General features: G+C 38.4%; 1 protein-coding gene across 3 annotated transcripts in view; it reads right to left on the bottom strand.

Moving 5' to 3' along the window:
• The window catches only part of ARMH3 (armadillo like helical domain containing 3), a 315,522-nt gene that overhangs the window by 157,755 nt on the left and 138,216 nt on the right, over positions 1-19,551 (bottom strand). For all 3 annotated transcript variants that reach the window (XM_037804193.1, XM_037804194.1, XM_037804195.1), the window contains exons 21-22: positions 10,197-10,279; positions 9,091-9,217 (exon numbers count right to left, since the gene is read on the bottom strand). In XM_037804193.1, coding sequence (XP_037660121.1) covers positions 9,091-9,217; positions 10,197-10,279 — 210 coding nt within the window. The remainder of the gene's footprint in view (positions 1-9,090; positions 9,218-10,196; positions 10,280-19,551) is intronic.

Here is a 19,551-nt window from a genome sequence, read left to right as displayed (position 1 = left end):
TTACCAAATTTCAAAGGATTGAAATCATACAGAGAATATTCTTGGACCAATACAGAATTAAACTTGAAATGACCAACAAAAAGGTATCTGGAAAATCCCTAAATATTTGGAAATTAAACAACACATTTCTAAGTAACTCCTAGATCAAAGAAGAAAACACAAAGGAAATCAGAAAATAGGTTGTACCCAACAACAATGAAAACACAAATCAAAATTTATGAGCTGCCTCTAAACCAGTACTTAGAGGAAAATTTATAGTATTAAATACTTATATTGCAAAAGAAGGTCTCGAATCAATGATCTAAGGTTAACCTTAAAAAATGGCAAAAGAAAAACAAATTAAACTGAAAGTGAGCAATAGGAAGGAAAAAAAAGATAAGAGCAAACATAAATGAAATAGAAAGCAGAAAAACAACAGGGCAGGGGCGGGGAGTGGGAATCAATGAAACCAAAAGCTGGTTCTATGGAAAAAAATAAACTTGATAAACATCTAGCTAGACTGACCAAGGGAAAAAAGAGAGAAGATATAAATTACCAATATTGGTAATGAAAAAGGGGAAATCATTATACATCTTACAGACATTAAAAGGATAGTAAGGGAATATTACAAATAACTTTATGCTCATAAAATCGACGAGTTAATAAAATAAAACAAATTCCTCGAAAGACACAAATTATCAAAAGAAACTCAAGAGTAGAAAAATGGGGACAAAAGAGAAATGAAAAATAGGGTGGGATGGGGCAGATAATAAAAAATATATTTACAGCCTCCCCCTCCCCAGCCCCGAGGATCTGGGGGAAGGTGCGGATGTGTTGGACATCCTCACCTGAACTGGTGTTGATGTTGTCACAAACACTGGGACTGGCGGTTTGATGTGCTGAGCCCTCGATCATGGGACTTGCCCTTATGAAGCTCGTTACCGCAAAGGAGAGTCTAAACTTGCATGTAATTGTGCCTAAGAGTCTCCCCGAGTACCTCTTTGTTGCTCAGGTGTGGCCCTCTCTCTCTCTAACTGAGCCATCTCGACAGGTGAACTCACTGCCCTCCCCCCTACGTGGGACCTGACTCCCAGGGCTGTAAATCTCCCTGGCAATGCAGAATATGACTCCCGAGGATGAATGTGGACCCGGCATCATGGGACTGAGAGTATCTTCTTGACCAAAAGGGGGATGCAAAATGAGACGAAATAGTTTCAGTGGCTGAGAGATTTCAAATGGAGTCGAGAGGTCACTCTGGTGGACATTCTTACGCACTATATAGATTACACCTCTTAGGTTTTAACGTATTGGAATAGCTAGAAGTAAATACCTGAAACTACCAAACTCCAACCCAGCAGTCTGGACTCCTGAAGACAATTATATAATAATGTAGATTACAAGGGGTGACAGTGTGATTGTGAAGACCTTGTGGATCACACATCTTTTATTTTTTATTCTTGTTCTGGTTCTTTCTGATGTAAGGAAAATGTTCAGAGATAGATTGTGGTGATGAACGCATAACTATGTTATCATACTGTAGACAGTGGATTATATACCATGGATGATTGTATGGTGTGTGAATGTATTTCAATAAAACTGAATTTAATAAAAAAAAATGAATTAAAAAAAAAACTGGTTGGATAATACATGCAATTATGTGACTTTCTAGCCCCACTGACTGCTTCAATAGTTTTAGTATTTACTAATAATTTTTGCATGAATCAATAATTACTTTGGAGTTGGAAAAACAGTGTTTTATCTTATTTCTCCCTGGCTTTGTTTTGAAAAGCCAAGCTTTCCCTCAAGGTGATATATATTTTAAATAAACAAAACTTTTAGAACAACAACAAAAAAAGAAACTCAAGAGTAGAAAAATGGGGACAAAAACGAAATGAAAAATAGGGTGGGATGGGGGGATGATTTAGGAGTTCTTTTTTAATTTTATTTTTTATTCTTATTCTTATTCCTTCTGGTGTAAGGAAAATGTTCAAAAATAGATTGGGGAGATGAATGCATGACTATATGATGGTACTGTGACCAGCTGATTGTACACCATGGATGACTGTATGGTATGTGAATGTATTTCAATAAAACTGAATTTAATTAAAAAAAAGATTGGGGTGATGGATGTATAACTATATGATGGTAATATGAACAGTTGATTGTACACCATGGATGATTGTATGGCATGTGAATATATCTCAAAACTGAATTTAATTTAAAAAAAAAGAAACTCAAGAAAAAATATACAAACAAAAATACCCTTCAACTATTAAGGAAATTGAATTCACAGTTAAAAACGTTCTAAGAAAGTTACCTTCAGGCCCAGATGGCTTCACTGGCAAATTATACCAAAAATCTAAGGAAGAAATAATATCAGTTCTAAAATTCTTCCAGAATATAGAAGATGAGAGAACACTTCTCAGCTCATTTTATGAGGACATTACCGGTTTCTAAAATCAGGAAAAGACAAACGAAAATAAAACTATAGACCAATATTCTTCATTAATATTAACAAACAAAAGCCAGCAATATAAAAAAACAGTAAGTTATGATCACATTGGGTTGGTTCAATATTCAAAAAGTAATCATTTCAGTGGTTTCTCAAAAGATTAAACTATTACAATAGCACCTAAAATAATAAAATATCTAGGTATAAATTTAACCAAAAATGTGAAAGACTTGTACACTGAAAACTTCAAAATGTTGTTGAAAGAAATTAAAGAAGACCTAAATAATGACAAGAAATTCCATGTTCATGGATTAGAAGACTTAATACTGTTAAGGTGTCAATATTAACCAAAGCAACCTACAAATACAAGTAATACCAATCAAAATTCCAGAAACTTTTTTTTTTCTCAGAAATGGAAAAGACAATCATCAAATTCATATGGACTGAAAGGGGCACTGAATAAGCAAAACCAGCTTGAAAAAGAACAAAGGAGAAGAATTCATACTTCCTGATTTCAAACTTAGCACAAATCTACAGTAATCAAAACAGCATGGTATTAGCTGATAGACAGAATAACGAAAAAGAATTGAGAACCAAAAATGAACCCACATTGGTATGGCCAATTGACTTTCGAAAAGGATGCCAAATCCACCCGATGAGGAAAGAATAGTCTCTTCGACAAATGGTGTTGGGAAAACTGGATAGCTACATGCAACAGAATAAAACTCGGCCACTACCTCACACCATATACAAAAATTAATGCAAAATGAATCAAGTACCTAAATATAAAAGCTGAAAACACTAAACTCTTAGAAAAAATCATAGGGAAATATCTTCAGGATCTTATATTAGGTAATGAATTCTCAGCTATGACAACAAAAACACAAAGCAACAAAATATAAAGTGGATAAATTGGACGTCACCAAAATTAAGACCTCTTGTGTATCAAAGGACATTATCAAGAAAGTGAAAAGACTGCCTACATAATAGGAGAAAATATTTGGAAATCAGATATCTCAGATGGGTTTGATATCCAGAATATATAAAAAACTCCTACTGCTCAACCACAGAAAGACAAACAACCGATTTAAAAATGCAAAAAGACTTGAACAGACATTTCTCTAAAAAAGATATACAAATGGCCAATAAGCACATGAAAAAATGCATAATATCTTTGGTTATCAGGGAAATTACTACTATTAAAAAATCAGAAAATAATAAGCGTTAGCAAGGAGGCAGAGAATTAAGAACCCTTATATACTGCTGGTGGCACTTTAGAATGGTACAGACACTGTGGAAATCAGTTTGGTGGTTCCTCAAGAAGCTGAAAATAGAATTACCATATGACATGGCAATCCTACTTTTTAATATATACTCAAAAGAACTGAAAACAAGGCCTCAAATAGATATTTGTACCCCAATGTTTATGTCGGTATAATTCACAATAGCCAAAAGGTAGAAGCAACCCAAGTATCTACCAACGGAAGAATGGGTAAACAAAATGTGGTATATCCATACAATGGAATACTATTCAGTCATAAAAATGAATTTCTGAAGCATGCTACAACATGGATGAACCTTGAAGACATCATGCTGAATGAAATAAGCCAGACACAAAAGAATAAATATTGTATAATCCCACTTAAAGAAGCAAATTTTATAGAGACAGATGGTGGTTACCAGGAGAAGGGAGTGGGACAAGAAGAAGGAGTTATAGCTTAATGCGTGAGTAGTTTCTGTTTGAGATGATGAAAAAGTAGGCATAATAGATATCAGTGATGATAGCACAATACTGTGAATATAATTAATACTCCTGAATTGTACATTTGAATGTGGTTAAAATGGGAAATGTTATGCTGTATACTTGTTACTACAATAAATTTTTTAAAAAATTCAATTTAAAAATGGGCAAAAGACTTAGACATTTCTCCAAAGAAATATACATCAGGAAAATGCAACTCAAAACCACAATGAGCCCACTGATGATCCACTAGCCTATTCAGAACAGGACTAACTTTCAGAAGTCTAGGCATTTCTCTATAGTTCACACTTTATCTTTCTGCCACTTTACTTTTCCTTTAGGTCTTTCACCATTAATTTCTTTCTTCATTCTTTTTTTTATTTTACCTGGACCAAGACTGTAAGTCACTCTCAGTGAAGGTAAGATTATTCTGAGGAAGGTACACCATGCGTTGCTGGAGGTGGATGTGCTGGAGGGCACCTGCAACGTCCAGAGTCTGGACATCTGTTCCTCATCAGCCCTGGGATCCCCCAACATGCTGCTGAGTGAAGAAGAAACCAAAACCTAATCATGCCAGGTGCAATTTGTTCATTCTGTGACCCCTGTATCTTTATGTTTCCATACACTGCTTACTCTGTCACATTCACCTCTAACCTTCGACCCAATGACACAGCGTTCTTGAACTCAGTATTATGTTTTTTTCTCATTAAAGGTTCAAAACAAACAAACAAAACCCACAATGAAATACCACTTCACACCCACTAGAATGGCTATTATTTAATAAACAACAAATAAGTGTTGGCAAGGATGCAGAGAATTAGGAAGACTCACATATCATTGGTGGGATATAAAACAGTGCAGCTGCTATGGAAAACAGTTTTGCAGTTCCTCAGAAAGTTAACTATAGAATTACCATATGAAGAGGCAATTCTACTTCTAAGTATATACCCAAAAGAACTAAAAGCAGGGACTCAACAGATATTTGTCCACCAATGTTTATAGCAGCAATATTCACAAGAGCCAAAAGGTCAAACGACCCAAGTGTTTATCCAGATGAATGGATAAACAAAATGTGGCATATACAAACAATGGAATATTACCCAGCCTAAAAAAGGAATGAAGTTCTGATACATACTACCATTTAGGAGAACCCTGAAAACATTATGCTAAGTGAAATAAGCCAGACACAAAAGGACAAATATGGTATGATTCCACTTATATGAAATATGTAGAATAAGCAATTCTCAGAGACTGAAAATAGATTTGAGGTTACCAGGGACTGAGCGAACCAGTGTCTTCAAAAAACACTATTAAGAAAATGAAAATACAAGCTACAATCTGAAAAACACTGGTGTGCAAAATCTATTTTAAAATCTCATATTAAAAAAAACAAAAACAAAAACAGTCTTCCTTGTTCCAAATAACTTATGTAGTACTACCCCCTCCAGGAGATAGAGCTTAGCCACCTCTTTGCTCCCCCATCCCCTCCACACCCCACCTCCCTTTAGTGTTGGCGGCATTTAGTATAATCTGAATAAAGTCTGGAGTTTAGTTTTTTTTTTTAATGGGCTGTTGTAGTTTGCTATTGCTGCCGGAATGCAAAACACCAGAGGTGGATTGGCTTTTATAAAAGGGGGTTTATTTGGTTATACAGTTACAGTTTTAAGGCCATAAAGCGTCCAAGGTAACACATCAGCAATCCGGTACCTTCACTGGAGGATGGCCAACGGTGTCCAAAAAACTTCTGTTAGCTGGGAAGGCACGTGGCTGGCATCTGCTCCAAAGTTCTGGGTTCAAAATGGCTTTCTCCCAGAACGTTCCTCTCTAGGCTGCAGTTCCTCAAAAATGTCACTCTTAGTTGCTCTTGGGGCATTTGTCCTCTCTTAACTTCTCTGGAGCAAAAATCTGCTTTCAACAGCCATCTTCAAACTGTCTCTCATCTGCAGCTACTCTCTCAGCTTCTGTGCATTCTTCAAATTGTCCCTCTTGGCTGTAGCTCCTCTTCAAAATGCCACTCTCAGCTGCACTGAGTTCCTTCTGTTTGTCAGCTCATTTATATGGCTCCAGTGATTTAATTTAGACCCACCCTGAATGGGTGGGGTAACACCTCCATGGAAATTATCCAATTAGAGTCATCACCCACAGTTGGGTGGGGCACATTTCCATGCAAACAACCTAATCCAAACATTCCAACTTAATCCCCACTAAGATGTCTGCCCCACAAGATTGCATCCAAGAATACGGCTTTTTTGGGGGGACATAATACATTCAAACCAGCACATGGACCAAAGAAGATATATGAATGGCAAATAAGGGCAGGAAAAGACGCACAACATCATTATTCATCAGGGAAATGCAAATAAAAATCACAATGTGTTGTTAGTACAAACCTATAAAAATGGCCTAAACACAGAAACACCAGACAATATCAAGTGCTGGCTAGGATATGGAGCAACTTCAACTCTCATATGTGGCTGGAGGAAATGTAAAATAGTACATCCATTTTGGAAAACAGCTTGGTGGTTTCTTAAAAAGTTAAAGATACACTTACCATTCTTTCCCCAAATCCCATTCCTAGGTATGTAACCAAGCAAAATGAAAATCTGTGTTCATCCAAAAACATATACAAGAATGTTGATAGGGGTTTTATTTATAATCACTAAAAACTGGAAGCCTCCAAATGTTCTTCCACTGATGAATGGATAAACTAAGTGTGCCATATTATACAATAGACTATAACTCAGCAATAAAAAGGAACAAACTACTGATACATACAACATGGATGAATTTTAAAGGCATTATACTATGTAAGAGAAGTCAGACTCAAAAGGCTATATATTATATGATTCCATTTATATAATGTTCTGGAAAAGGCAAGACTAAATGATAACACGAAACAGATCAGTGGTTGCCCAGGAGTTGAAGATAGAAGGAGAAGTCGACCTCACAGAAGCACAAGGAAAACTGGGGGCAGGGGTAACAAAACTCTTTTATAGCTTGCTTTTGGTGGTAATTACACTACTATATGCATTTGTCAAAACTCAGAGCTGTACATTAAAATGAGTGAATTTTACTGTATATAAATCATACCTCAAAAAACCCAACTGGAAAAAAAAGTCTTTTCCACCAAAAGTTTTACCACACTTTATATAAAACAGAAAGCATTGAATCACTGCCTTTTACTGTTGTTCCATTTCAGTTAGTGAAATTTTTCACTTTCCTATTTGTAGTCTACTGGTTAACATTTTTATTCCCTTTGTAGGTTTGGACATTCCCAGATACTTTCTCTTACATTATTGCTCTAGCTATAAGAGTTTATCTCATTTAATAATGGATACATGGTCCAGTTGAGCATGTATGTCAGGCTTTTATAAAATACCTCCTCCTCTCCAACTCTACTTCCTTTCCTCACTGAAAGATATCTTTATTCATCTACTGACGGAATCTAAAGCCTATGGGGCAGCTCTTCACCTCTGGAAAATTCTGAACTCCCAGAAAACAAGGACCTTGGTAAAGCTGGGCAGATGCAAACCACACCAGGGTACAATTAGAGCATTTGGCCAATGAGAAGCTGCTGGGGGGCTCTTCCGAGCTCCTAAAGAAAGAGACAAACGCTTTGATGTAGTAACTGGAATTTGCTATCCTGAGAGGAGCTGACTTGGTGCTAAACTCATCACACTGAGAATAAAAGAGCAGAGAAAGAGTCCTGGCAGATACTCCTGAGCAACCAGTCACACCATTCTGAGACTGCTGTTCCTTTAGACTTCTGGTAAATGACAATTTTCTTATTGTTTAAGACAGTCAAAATTTCCTGATACTTGCAGTTAATTCAAGGCCCAACCCCCATTGTCTAAGACATCATCATACTGTTAAACTACATACGGCTCTCTTAAAAGTTTTCCTCCCAGACAATCCTACTTTTCCACTGTTTGCCTCTCTAGATCTTTCTCCTGGAACTTGTTCCAAATTTCTTCTACTTTTCTTATGATGTCGGGAGTCCGGAGAAGATGGTGGGTTTTTCACAATTTGTTTCATCAAAAAGGCATGAAGCAAATTAATCTACTCTATGGTGACAGAAAGCAGAGCAGTGTTGTCCAGGGGGCTGGGACAGGGTAACAAAAAGGGACAGAATTCTAAAGGAACTTTTAGGGATGATGGATATGTTCATTACATTGATTGTGGTGATGGTTTCATGTGCATATACATATGGCAAAATTTATCAAATTGTATACTTTAAAACTGGGCAGTTTATTATACATAAATTATACCTCAATAAAGCTGATAAAATAGGTTTTTTTTTTAAGAAAACAGTTTTACTAAGTGTCTTTCTGTTTCTGTGCAACCTACAGAGACCTTTCCTTATCTTTCAAACTCAGGGCAGGATTGTCTAGGCTCTTCACTCAAACTATAAGAAATATATAAAAGAAATACATTCACTATGGCTGCAGAGTAAATTCTCAGTGACCCAATCACAAAAGGTTTGCAAGAAAGATTTTTATTTAATGCTAACTTCTTCCTGTAAGTTATTCTAAAAATACCTAGGTACATTAAGACTCCTTAAAATCCTGTATCTTCTCAACTCACATAATGTTCTTTTCAATTTGGCCACCCACTATTTCACTTCCATTTCACTGGCATTCACTAAATCCACAAGCCTCCCTATTCTCTCTCTCTCTCATAAACATTAACAAAGAGCTACAGGGCTGCTAAGAGGCTTTCCACTGAGATGAAATCTGAGTTCCTGAAGTCAACAAAACCCACATATACCTTCCTATTGCCTAAGAGGAGACTACTATCTTTCTGTGCCAAGCCAGAGTACCAAGCAACTAGAGAATAATCTTTTGTAGGCCTTTTCTCTTTTATACCAAAAACCAGACAGCTGTTGAGGAGAAAGGAGTAAAAAGAAAAGACAGCTTACCCATGGAGTAGAGGTTGTCAAAGCTCTGGTGCATGCGGATAATCTCATAATAGAGTTCATCATAGCTGCTGGGGGTGGGCAGGAATGTGTCTCCATATGTGATAAACATATTAAATAGGTTCACAATCTAGAAAAGAAGCAAAAGCCCCATACACTGGTATCAGACTTTGAAGACCAGAAGGGTATTATCAATGGTATGCTGGAGCCAGCTCTTACTGGCTTGTAAGTGCTGACTATTCAATTTTCAGAAATTTCAGAAGCTGGTTGTTAAACATAGTCATTATTAAAAATTAACTTACATAAACTTACAACTAAATAAATTATATTAAAATAAAGGCAATAAAGACTCAAAACTCATTACTTCCTAATTATTTTCTACCTTTTATAATTATGTATGCTCTTGAGATTAATGAACATCTCTTACACCTATATGGTGGAAATATCATTATGATGTGCTACTGCACATCTCTTCTCAACTCTGCATTCAGTGATGTCACACTGATAGCTTAACTTGGCCATTGTGGGAGTAGTTATAACATGGAAATCAACTAATGCTATAGATCAGGGCATCCCCCCTTCCCCCAACTCAGAGAGCCAGTAGTTGAACATTTACCAACATATCATGGGATACTACCCTGAGAAAAGAGTCAAAAGGCACAACAGTCTCCTTCTACCCCAAATTACCAGCCAGAGAGACAGGCATCTGTAATGTCCCTAGGACACCAAGAGCAGCCATGATAGGACCATTCATCTGGCTGGGACACCTCTAGAGGCTTTGCTCTTTACCAACATAGAGACTGAAGCAGTAGTAATAGAAGTATTGTACTAGTCTCTCAACTGGGACCAAGATTCATTATTCCTACACAGATATCAGGCATATACCCACCCCTGCCAGACAATATACTCTCATGAAGGAGAGTCTCAGGTTCACCAAAGACATTGGTGAGAATGGGGAGCACTAGTCTAGAGATTCTGATTGAAGAAGAAAATATAGGCCTGGTTCCGCTTAGGGCATAGTCCCCAGACCACCAGATCCTGTTTCAAACTAGGCCACCTCTACCTTAGGGTATAGATTCAGAGAAAGAAATATTTTTTTCATTACTCACCATAAGGGCTAACGTAAAAATGTTGTGTTTGGCCAAAAGTACAGTCTCATTTGACATAAGGAACTTCAGCAAATTGATCAAGGCTTAAAGGGGAAAAAAAGACAACAAGCTATTTAAGCATAATCAGTAAAGTTAAATGAAAGCAGACTAGCTCTACAGAAACCCAAATATGGCTAGAATGAGTAAGTCTCAGGCTGCCAAGGACTTAAAAAACAGGTAAGTATATTTAAAGAAAGCACTGACTTTCCTAAACACGTCTGCTTATCTGTCCATAGAAAGTTTTTAAAAATCTACTTTTTACCACTTCTTACATAGCAATTGAGCTCAAAAATTTGACTATCAAACTGACATTTTAGTGTTCCAAACTTACTCCCACATAGTGATTTCCCCATCAAATGTGCTCAATTTACAAGTCAAATTGAGGGTCCCCCTCACACCCTAAGCTTCTAGCATCTCCTATCACCAAGTTTTAGCCCTGTATCTGCTTCAAGCATCACTTATAAGAGAGAGTTACCAATTCCAACTGTTCACCAGCTGGGCCAGCTAAACTAGAAAACCTACAGCTGGGCTTCAGCCCTGGCTGGGAAGAGAGCTCATGGTGAGAAAAAAAAAGCCTTTACTGTTTTAGCTATTCAAACAAAAGTGCAACTTGCTCTCTCTGTTCTTTCCCAATAGTGACAACATTGACTGAAAATGTCCCCTCTCTTGCCTGGCAATCCTTAGTGAGGACCGAGATTGCTAAAACCCAAGACATTTCAGTGAAGAGAGGATTGCCAAGTCGCTAGGTTAATGGTGCGGGTTTAAAGACATTTTCTACAAAAAAATAATAAGCACAAAGGAAATTATTAGTTGTCTCATTTTCTTTCACCCAGGACATTTGTCCATGAAATGAATCCTGCCTTTGTGCCTATCAAACAGTGTCCCGGTACCAAGCTGCTCTACTTGATGGGGTTCAGCAGCTGCAATCAATTTGTGGTCCTTTTTTCATTTCTCCCCAAACCACCCCTTCCACAGGCTCAAGAAAAGGTATGACCTCTCCTTTTCTAAGATATCTGCTTCTTTGGCAGCAATGATGTCTGCTCTCCTCTGCTGTCTGAGGTTTGTATGAAGTTTACTACTCTTAAGACTATAGTTAGGAGCTTTGATTTCGAACAGCAGGGAATGATGAGTAGGAGTAAGACTCTCCAGACATTTGCTGCCTGCCACACAGCACCGCACTCTCAATCCTCTAAAAGCACAGGTACAGTAAAGAAACAGCAGGCAAGGAAAGTATTAGAGTCTCGCTTCAGTTACATTCTGTTTCTAAAGCCTGAATCTCCCCTTCGAATAGCAAAAAGCCTCCCTAGGGATGAAAAAGACAAGCATCCTCACTTAGGAACTCTCCACCCCTGCCCTGACTTCAGTTCTCTGTGGTCCCATAATAGAAAGGCAAATGATAGGCAGCTGGCCCTTTTTGATGTATCTGTTAACAAGTGATCTGTTGGAAAGGACAAAAAAAGCTCCACAGGAACTAATTTTGGATCACACAACCTGCTTAGCCTCCTACCAGGAGTTCAGGGAATGAAGGAGACTAGCTGAATCCACTTAAAAATGACTAACCCTTAGCCCAAATTTCCCTCCTTAATGAAGATCACTTTGCTGTTATTTAAGGGAGGCGCTCACACCCTTAATCCCAGAGTTTAGACAAATCCTGCCAATGGATAAACCACCTGACAGTCAGACTCAATAAACTCACAGCAGACAAGAGCCAGGGATGGGTAACACATGTGGCACTCTGCAAAACATGATTACTGGAGAAAGATAAAGCAGCTTTTGTCCCCAGCATACACAGCACTGAAATGCAGCCTCAGCAGTGGCCATGTGGTAATTAAGGGGCAGGAAACCTAGAGAAAAGGAAGCGGGAGCAAATGATTTATTGCTCCTCTGCTGTACTACAGCTAGTCTTGATCTCTGGGACTCAGAGTCAGGAATGACAAAGTGATAAATATGAGAGGAGGAAGAGAGCAATTCTGGCGCAGCCAAGAGGCAACCTGTGTCCCTGGGTCCCAGCTGCCAAAGACATCAGCGGGGCCAAATGATATTGGGAAGAGTCCAGCACTGAGACGCTCTGAGAGTCAGTGTGTGGGGAGGTGGGGGTGGGGGTGGGGTGGTTTGCAGTGTAATTCAGGCAGATTAAAAAAAAAAAAGAAAAGCCTGTGTTTCCTCACCCAGAAATAATAATTCTCTGGATAGAGTTTAAGAAGCAACTAAAATAAATAAAGCAACCTTTAACTTCTTGGATCCCACAAGGACTACAATTCTTCAAGAAAGAATGCCCCAAATATCCTATCAAATGATGCTTTTTTCCTTCATGATCTCCCTGACTTTGTACTCAATATATTAAATGTTCATTGTTGTATACTCCACCACACATAATCTCTTCTATCTCTGACCTGCTGTGATAGGAGTTCTAAGTCTGTAAGGCTTTGACATAGATGATTGTAGATTATTACAGCTAGAAAGACTGTTATAGATTGAATCATGCCCCCCACAAAGAGATATTCAAGTCTAACCCTCAGTCCTATGGAAATGAATTCATGTGTAAAATAGGATCTTTGAAGATATTTTAGTTAAGATGAAGCCAAACTGAATCAAGGTGGGTCTTAATCCAAAATGACAGGAGTCCTTACCAGCAGAGGAAATTTGGACACGGTAGTAGTAGACATAAGATGAGAGACGGCTGTGTGAGGGAAGAAGAGACTGAGTTATAGATTACTGGCAAGCCACCACCAGAACACTGTAATGTTCAGAGAAAGCATGATTCTGTAACAACTCGATTTTGGACTTCAAGCCTCTAAAACTGTGACGACAACAAATTCCTGTTGGTTAAGTCAACTAGTCTGTGGAACTTTGTTACAGTAGCCCTAGCAAACTAAGACAAGGACCTCAGAGGTCATTTAATCCAATACCCTCATTTTCGGATAAGGAAACTTCCGCTCCCCCTCAAACTAGCTAGTGACTAAGCTGAGACGAGAACCTGGTCTCCTGTTTAGTGTTCTTTCTACCATTCCATTAAGATAACAATAAACAAATAAAAGTGCCAGATGGAGTTAAATGTTAAAAGGAGGAAAAACAATTTATGCATAAACAGTGTGCTTAGACTTGCTGACTATACTATTAGCAAAACTTCTCTAGACTCCAGTTAATAACCTTCTCCACCTACGGGATGTTCCAGGTCACTTGCATGTATCTGGTTCCGTTTTTCTCTTGGTTTTCAGCTACTTGTTAAGAGTAGAGGATTTAACACCTCATCATTACCTTTCTACTAGTCATTCTCAATACTAAAAGCTTCCCAGTAAGTACCTTTTCTCAACCTAAGACACCTCAGCAGGCCCTCTCATCCAAGTCCTTACTTCTACATCTGCTCTCATGTCTCCTTTTTTACAACTCACTTCTCTTTTACACCTCTCCCTCTCCCTCTCTGCCTGTGCATGCTCTCTAGTATCTTTAGTATTTCTACTATCTTTTAGTATCCTATCTAGTATCTTTTCAAAGGACAGTACATAGGTGTCTACTAAAACTCCCTCTCAGAGTGCCTTCCTTCACAATTCTGTACTGGGCATGGAATGTGACTGGATCTGGACTTTAAAGAAGTCAAGATCCTCTTTTTGTAAAACTAGAACCAAACCAAAAAAACATGGATATAAACAATTAATAACCAGATTTACTCATAAGCCATTAGAGTGCAGAAATACACACTAGGTTTAAATTAAACAGCAGACGAAAGACACTCCCCTTGGGTCAGCAGCAGTTTCAGGAAAGTATAGAACTGGCACTCAGACTCTCAGAGCCAGCTCAAAAGTAGCACAGAGCTCATGCTGGCTGGCTCCTGGTTCCCCCCACATATATTTGAGAAAATTGCCCTTGCTCTACTTGTCCACTTGGTGCTATGTGGGCACATGACCAGCCAAACTGTTCCAAGGACAATAACAGAAGTAGCAATACATAGAGGGAAGAGTTACGAAAACTATAAAAGATAAGGAGTCGACTGTATAAACATAGTATTGCTAATCAGTTATGTCTGTAAAAGTTGCTGTCAAGTACAGTACATGTTGTAACCACTGTGAAGATATGAGGAGCAGGATGTACCTTTTTTCTTTTTAATCTGACCCTTTGGTTTATCATGTTTCTCATTTTTAATAGTCGTTAAAAAGAGAGCAGGGTGGACCAATAATTCATTCTCTAAGGTATAAGGAACATTTTTGGGGAAGAAGTGATTTTCCTCCCAAAAAAGTCTTACTCTGATTAAACAGTTAATGGGAAAAAAATACTATTTATGTCCTTGTATTTCAGCTACATATGCACGTGTATGTGTGTGTGTATTTATACCGGAGGAAGAGAAGATATGGTGGGAACAGCTGGAGTGAGCAGGGATACAGCAGCGGGCTGGAGCCCGCTGACTATTTCATTATACATACATTTAGGCCCTTGTGTTTACATGCATTTTGTCTTTGGGGTACTGTTGGCTTGGGCAGGCACCCTGCTATATGGTCTGTGGTGAAGGGATTCACTAGATGTAAAAACTTAATCATTTCTGAGGGTTGAAAAGAAATGACTTTGAGGACAGGGTGTTTGTTCATCATGCACTGCTTCTGTGTTATAATTAGTTGAAATGACATACAATTATCAAATATCAAAAAAAAATTATTGGTACCAAATTGACTTCTCTCATGACCTTCTACATGCTTTACTTTCTTTCTCCTTAGTGTCCAGGAATACAAATTAAATATATCAGTTTTAACAAAAATTATTTAGGAGGGAAATATAGGCTTTATCTGTTTTAAAAGAAGAACAATAACAAAACGGCCGCTGGGGCTTTTAGAGATTGAGGGGCACTTCAGAGTTGGTTGCTAGAGCTGATCTAGGCAGGTCACTGACAGATTTTTAAGAAAAGGAACAAGGCTAGTGAATAGATAATAGGATTTTAGGGAAACCCCTTCTAGATAGAAAGATGGGAAAATAAGAGTGCTGTTTATAAGAGTAAATCAGCCAGACTTTGGGGGGACTATCAGGGGAGAATACTCTTATTGGGAGTTTCCAAAATGAATCTCAATGTAAGATCTGATGCAGGGAGTTGGGGGAAAGATTCAATGGGGTAAACATACTACAAATTGGTATATGGGGTGAGGAGGCACAGGGAAGAATTATAGCTTACAGTAATGTCAGCCAGTACCTGAGCACTCAGGATGAGAATCACAGGACTACTAATGACAGGATTTAAAAAAGAATGCATAGAATATAATGTATACAACTGGGTATCTTTTCCAGAGTCAAAACAGAGCCTTTTTCTGATCCAAAGAACATTATGACGTTTTGATATCTCATACTTGCCAAAGATGAGTGGAATTACAGGCATTCAACTCTAAGATCATATATATATATAAACTTTATGTTTTGCTGCCAAATTACACTTAGGTGTTATCACAGAAGTAGAGTCTATATATTGCCTCTCCTTATTCAACTTAGAATTGTGAATCATGTGTGTGGTCCCTTACCTTTTTAAATAAGAGGTACTATTTTCAAGGTCCAAATATTGTTAGACTCACCCTCAACAAGGTGATAGCTGTATTTTTAGTATCTTTTGATAAAAAAAAATAACAAAAACCTGCTATAATTTCAGTAATACTTTTAAATCAATTTGTCTTTTATTAGTTACACCAGAATCTACAGTCAATTGAAATACAGTATATATTCATTCTTGTAAGATATATTATTTATTCCAACTGAATGTAATGCTTATACAGATTCCTTGCAATAATCTCAGGACCTTACAGAAGTTCAAAATCCATGGGTTTTCAATCACTCATACAGATTTGAGGTTAAGATGTGCATCCAGAAAGCCACCTATTCATGCATGGAGGTCTGTAGGCTTAAATGAAATCAGTTGTATCAACACAGTTTGAGCCAAGAAACAAGTATTTCAAATGTCTGTTTAACTGAGTCTTGAGATAAGCAGAATAAATAAAATAAAACATTTAGAAGTGAACAAAAAGAGAGAGAGAGAGAGAGAGAGAGAGAGAGAGGGAGAGAGGAAGCAGGGGATAAAGGGATAACCACACAAGCCTCTTCCTTGCCAAAGGCCTGACCTCTGGTCTGGGAGATTTCCACAGGAGAAGAGCCTATATACCAGGAATTTAACTCTGTGTAAGCACTTTTCCCATTAGTGAGCAATGGCTGATCATCTCCACAAAACAAAATGCCAGAGCTTGTTGCAGAGAGTATACTTTTGGGATAAAGACAAGCTAGGTGGCTAAAAGCTTCCAGGCCTTGAGAGAGGCCGGGGCAAGATGGCGGAGTGGTGAGGAGCAGAATTTCGTCTCTCCCCTAGAGCAGCTGGCAATTACCCAAGAACTATACGAAACAGTGTTTTCGGGGTCTCCCGTAACCAGTCACACATTTGGACGCAAGTTTGGAATTGGAGGAAAAGCTGAGATCGAAGCAAACATTGTAAGTTCCCCGGACCAGGGGTCTGGCGCCCCTCCCCAACCAGACCTCACAGACTGTCTTGCTGCCGGCTCCCTGAAAGGGAGGAAAAAAAAAACAAAAAACAGCAATCTGCTGAGGGCAAGAAGGGAGGCTCAACCCAGCCTCAACTGCAGAATTAATTAACAAATTCATTAACTAATTTTGGGAGCTGGGGTGCTAAAGAAGGGCTGGGCTCCGAGAAGTGGGGGCACATAAAAGCGGGCACCCATTCCCAGACTCCAAAAAAGCCATTTTTTTCCCCTACATTTTGTCCCTTCTGGCTTCTCACTGATCCCTTATCTTTTTGTATTTCAATAGCCCCCAGCAGGGGTGGAACTGAAGCTGTTGGAGAGTAATTGTCAGACAATAGCCCAAAGCTATCTTTAAATGCTCTATTCTGACACTGACAAAACTTCCAGGCTGGGAAAAAAGAGACTCTTTTTTTTTCCTTTTTTCTTTTTCTTGTTTTTCTTTTCTATTTTTTTTTTTTAATCTAAAAGTAATATATGTGGTTATTTTCTATTGGAAAGCCCAGGTTGAGGGACTAGGCTCTGAGTTCCATATTCGCTACTGAAGGCCTCCACCCCTGTCTTTAATTGGCAACTCAGGCTGACCAAGGAATCTACCTGGAGAGGCCCCAAAGAGGAGAGGGGAGAAGGGAATAGTGCCCCTGAGAGACAACTGGAGTTCTGAGGATTGGGAGAGTGGAGGGAGGTCCAGCTCAACTGGCAGTCCTCCTTCTGGGAACTCAGACCCCAGGGGCTGGAATTCAGATTCCGGCTTCAGTCAGCCACGCCCCCAACAGGATCAGAGTCACCAGAACTAAAGTCTCCATACCTCCTTACACTGGTGGGGGAACTGCGGGCTGGCAAGCGCCACCTGCTGGACAAGAGAGGAAAAGCACCAATTCTAAAGGCCTCATAGGAGGGTCTCATTCTCAGGAAAGCTCCATACCCTCCCAATGAGACCTGGGCCTCACTAGACTGGGAAAATCTGACTAGGGTCAACCATATCTGAGAAGACCCACTCACAAAAAGGTTACATAGAGGCAGAGCAAGAAACAGAAAAAACAAGAGGGGAAAAATTCTGATCAACTAAATAGAACCTAAGTTAGAGGTCTAGAATAAGTTGAACTGAATAACAGAGGACAGAGAACAAAGCCAACCAACAAGAAAACCACTAGGTAAAAGATAGAAAACAAGCTCCAAAATAAACTAATCAAGAAAATCAGATGCCTAGACAACTTAAGATAACAAGCCATACCAGGAAACATGAAAATATGGACCAGCCAAAGGAACAAACTAATAGCTCAGCTGAGACACAGGAGTGGAGGCAACTAATGCTAAATAAACTCGATGAAATGAAGGAAGATATAGCAAAAGAACTGAAGGATATAAAGAAGACACTGGATGACCATAAAGAAGAATTCATAAACTTAAAAAAACAAACGGCAGAACTCATGGGAATGAAGGCCACAATGGAGGAGATGAAAAACACAATGGAAGGGCACAACAGTAGATTTGAACAGGCAGAAGAAAGGATCAGTGAACTGGAAGACAGGTCATTCGAATTCATACACACAAAAGAACAGATGGTGAAAAAAATGGAAAAATATGAGCAGGGTCTTAGGGAGCTGAGTGACAACATGAAACACACAAATATACGTGTTATGGGTATCCCAGAAGGAGAAGAGAGGGGAAAAGGGGCAGAAAGAGTAATAGAAGACATATTCACTGAAAATTTCCCAACTCTTATAAAAGACAGAAAATTAGAGATTCAAGAAGTACAACGTACCCCAAATAGAACAGATCCCAATACACCTACTCCAAGACACTTACTGATCAGATTGTCCAATGTCAAAGACAAAGAGAGGATTCTGAAAGCAGCAAGAGAAAAGCGATCCATCACATACAAGGGAAGGTCAATAAGACTATGTACAGATTTCTCTGCAGAAACCATGGAGGCAAGAAGACAGTGGCATGATATATTTAAGATACTGAAAGAGAAAAACTGCCAACCAAGAATTCTATATTCAGCAAAACTTTCCTTCAAAAATGAGGGAGAGATTAAAACATTTTCAGACAGACTCTGAGAGAGTTTGTGAATAAGAGACCTGCACTACAAGAAATACTAAAGGGAGTGCTACAGGCTGACAGGAAAAGACAGGAGAGAGAGAGTTGGAGAAGAGTGCAGAAATGAAGATTATCAGGAAAGGTAAAAGGAGAGGAAAAAATAAGATATGACATATAAATTCCAAAAAACAAAATGGTAGTAGAAAGTACTGCCCTTACAGTAATAACACTAAACGTAAATGGATTAAACTACTCAATAAAAAGACACAGACTGGCAGAATGGATTAAAAAACAGGACCCATCTATATGCTGTCTACAAGAAACTCACTTTAGACACAAGGACAAACATAGACTGAAAGTGAAAGGTTGGAAAAAGATATTTCATGCAAACAACAACCAAAAAAGAGTGGGAGTAGCTATATTAATATCAGACAAGTTAGACTTCAAAAGCGAAACAATTAAAAGAGACAAAGAAGCACACTACACATTAATAAAAGGGTCAATTCATCAAGAAAACCTAACAATCATAAATATTTATGCACCAAGCCAGAATGCCCCAAAATTCATGAGGCAAACACTGCGATCACTGAAAGGAGAAATAGATACCTCTACAATAATAGTTGGAGACTTCAATACACCACTCTCATCAATGGACCGAACATCTAGACAGAGGATCACTAAAGAAACAGAGATGTTGAATTGTATGATAAATGAACTAGACTTGACAGACATTTATAGAACACTACATCCAACAACAGCAGGATACACTTTTTTCTCAA

Source organism: Choloepus didactylus, chromosome 15 (genome assembly GCF_015220235.1).
Source record: "Choloepus didactylus isolate mChoDid1 chromosome 15, mChoDid1.pri, whole genome shotgun sequence".
Classification (NCBI taxonomy): Eukaryota; Metazoa; Chordata; class Mammalia; order Pilosa; family Megalonychidae; genus Choloepus; species Choloepus didactylus.
The sequence above is the reverse complement of the archived record's forward strand: the minus strand, read 5'-3'. Positions and strand labels throughout refer to the sequence as shown.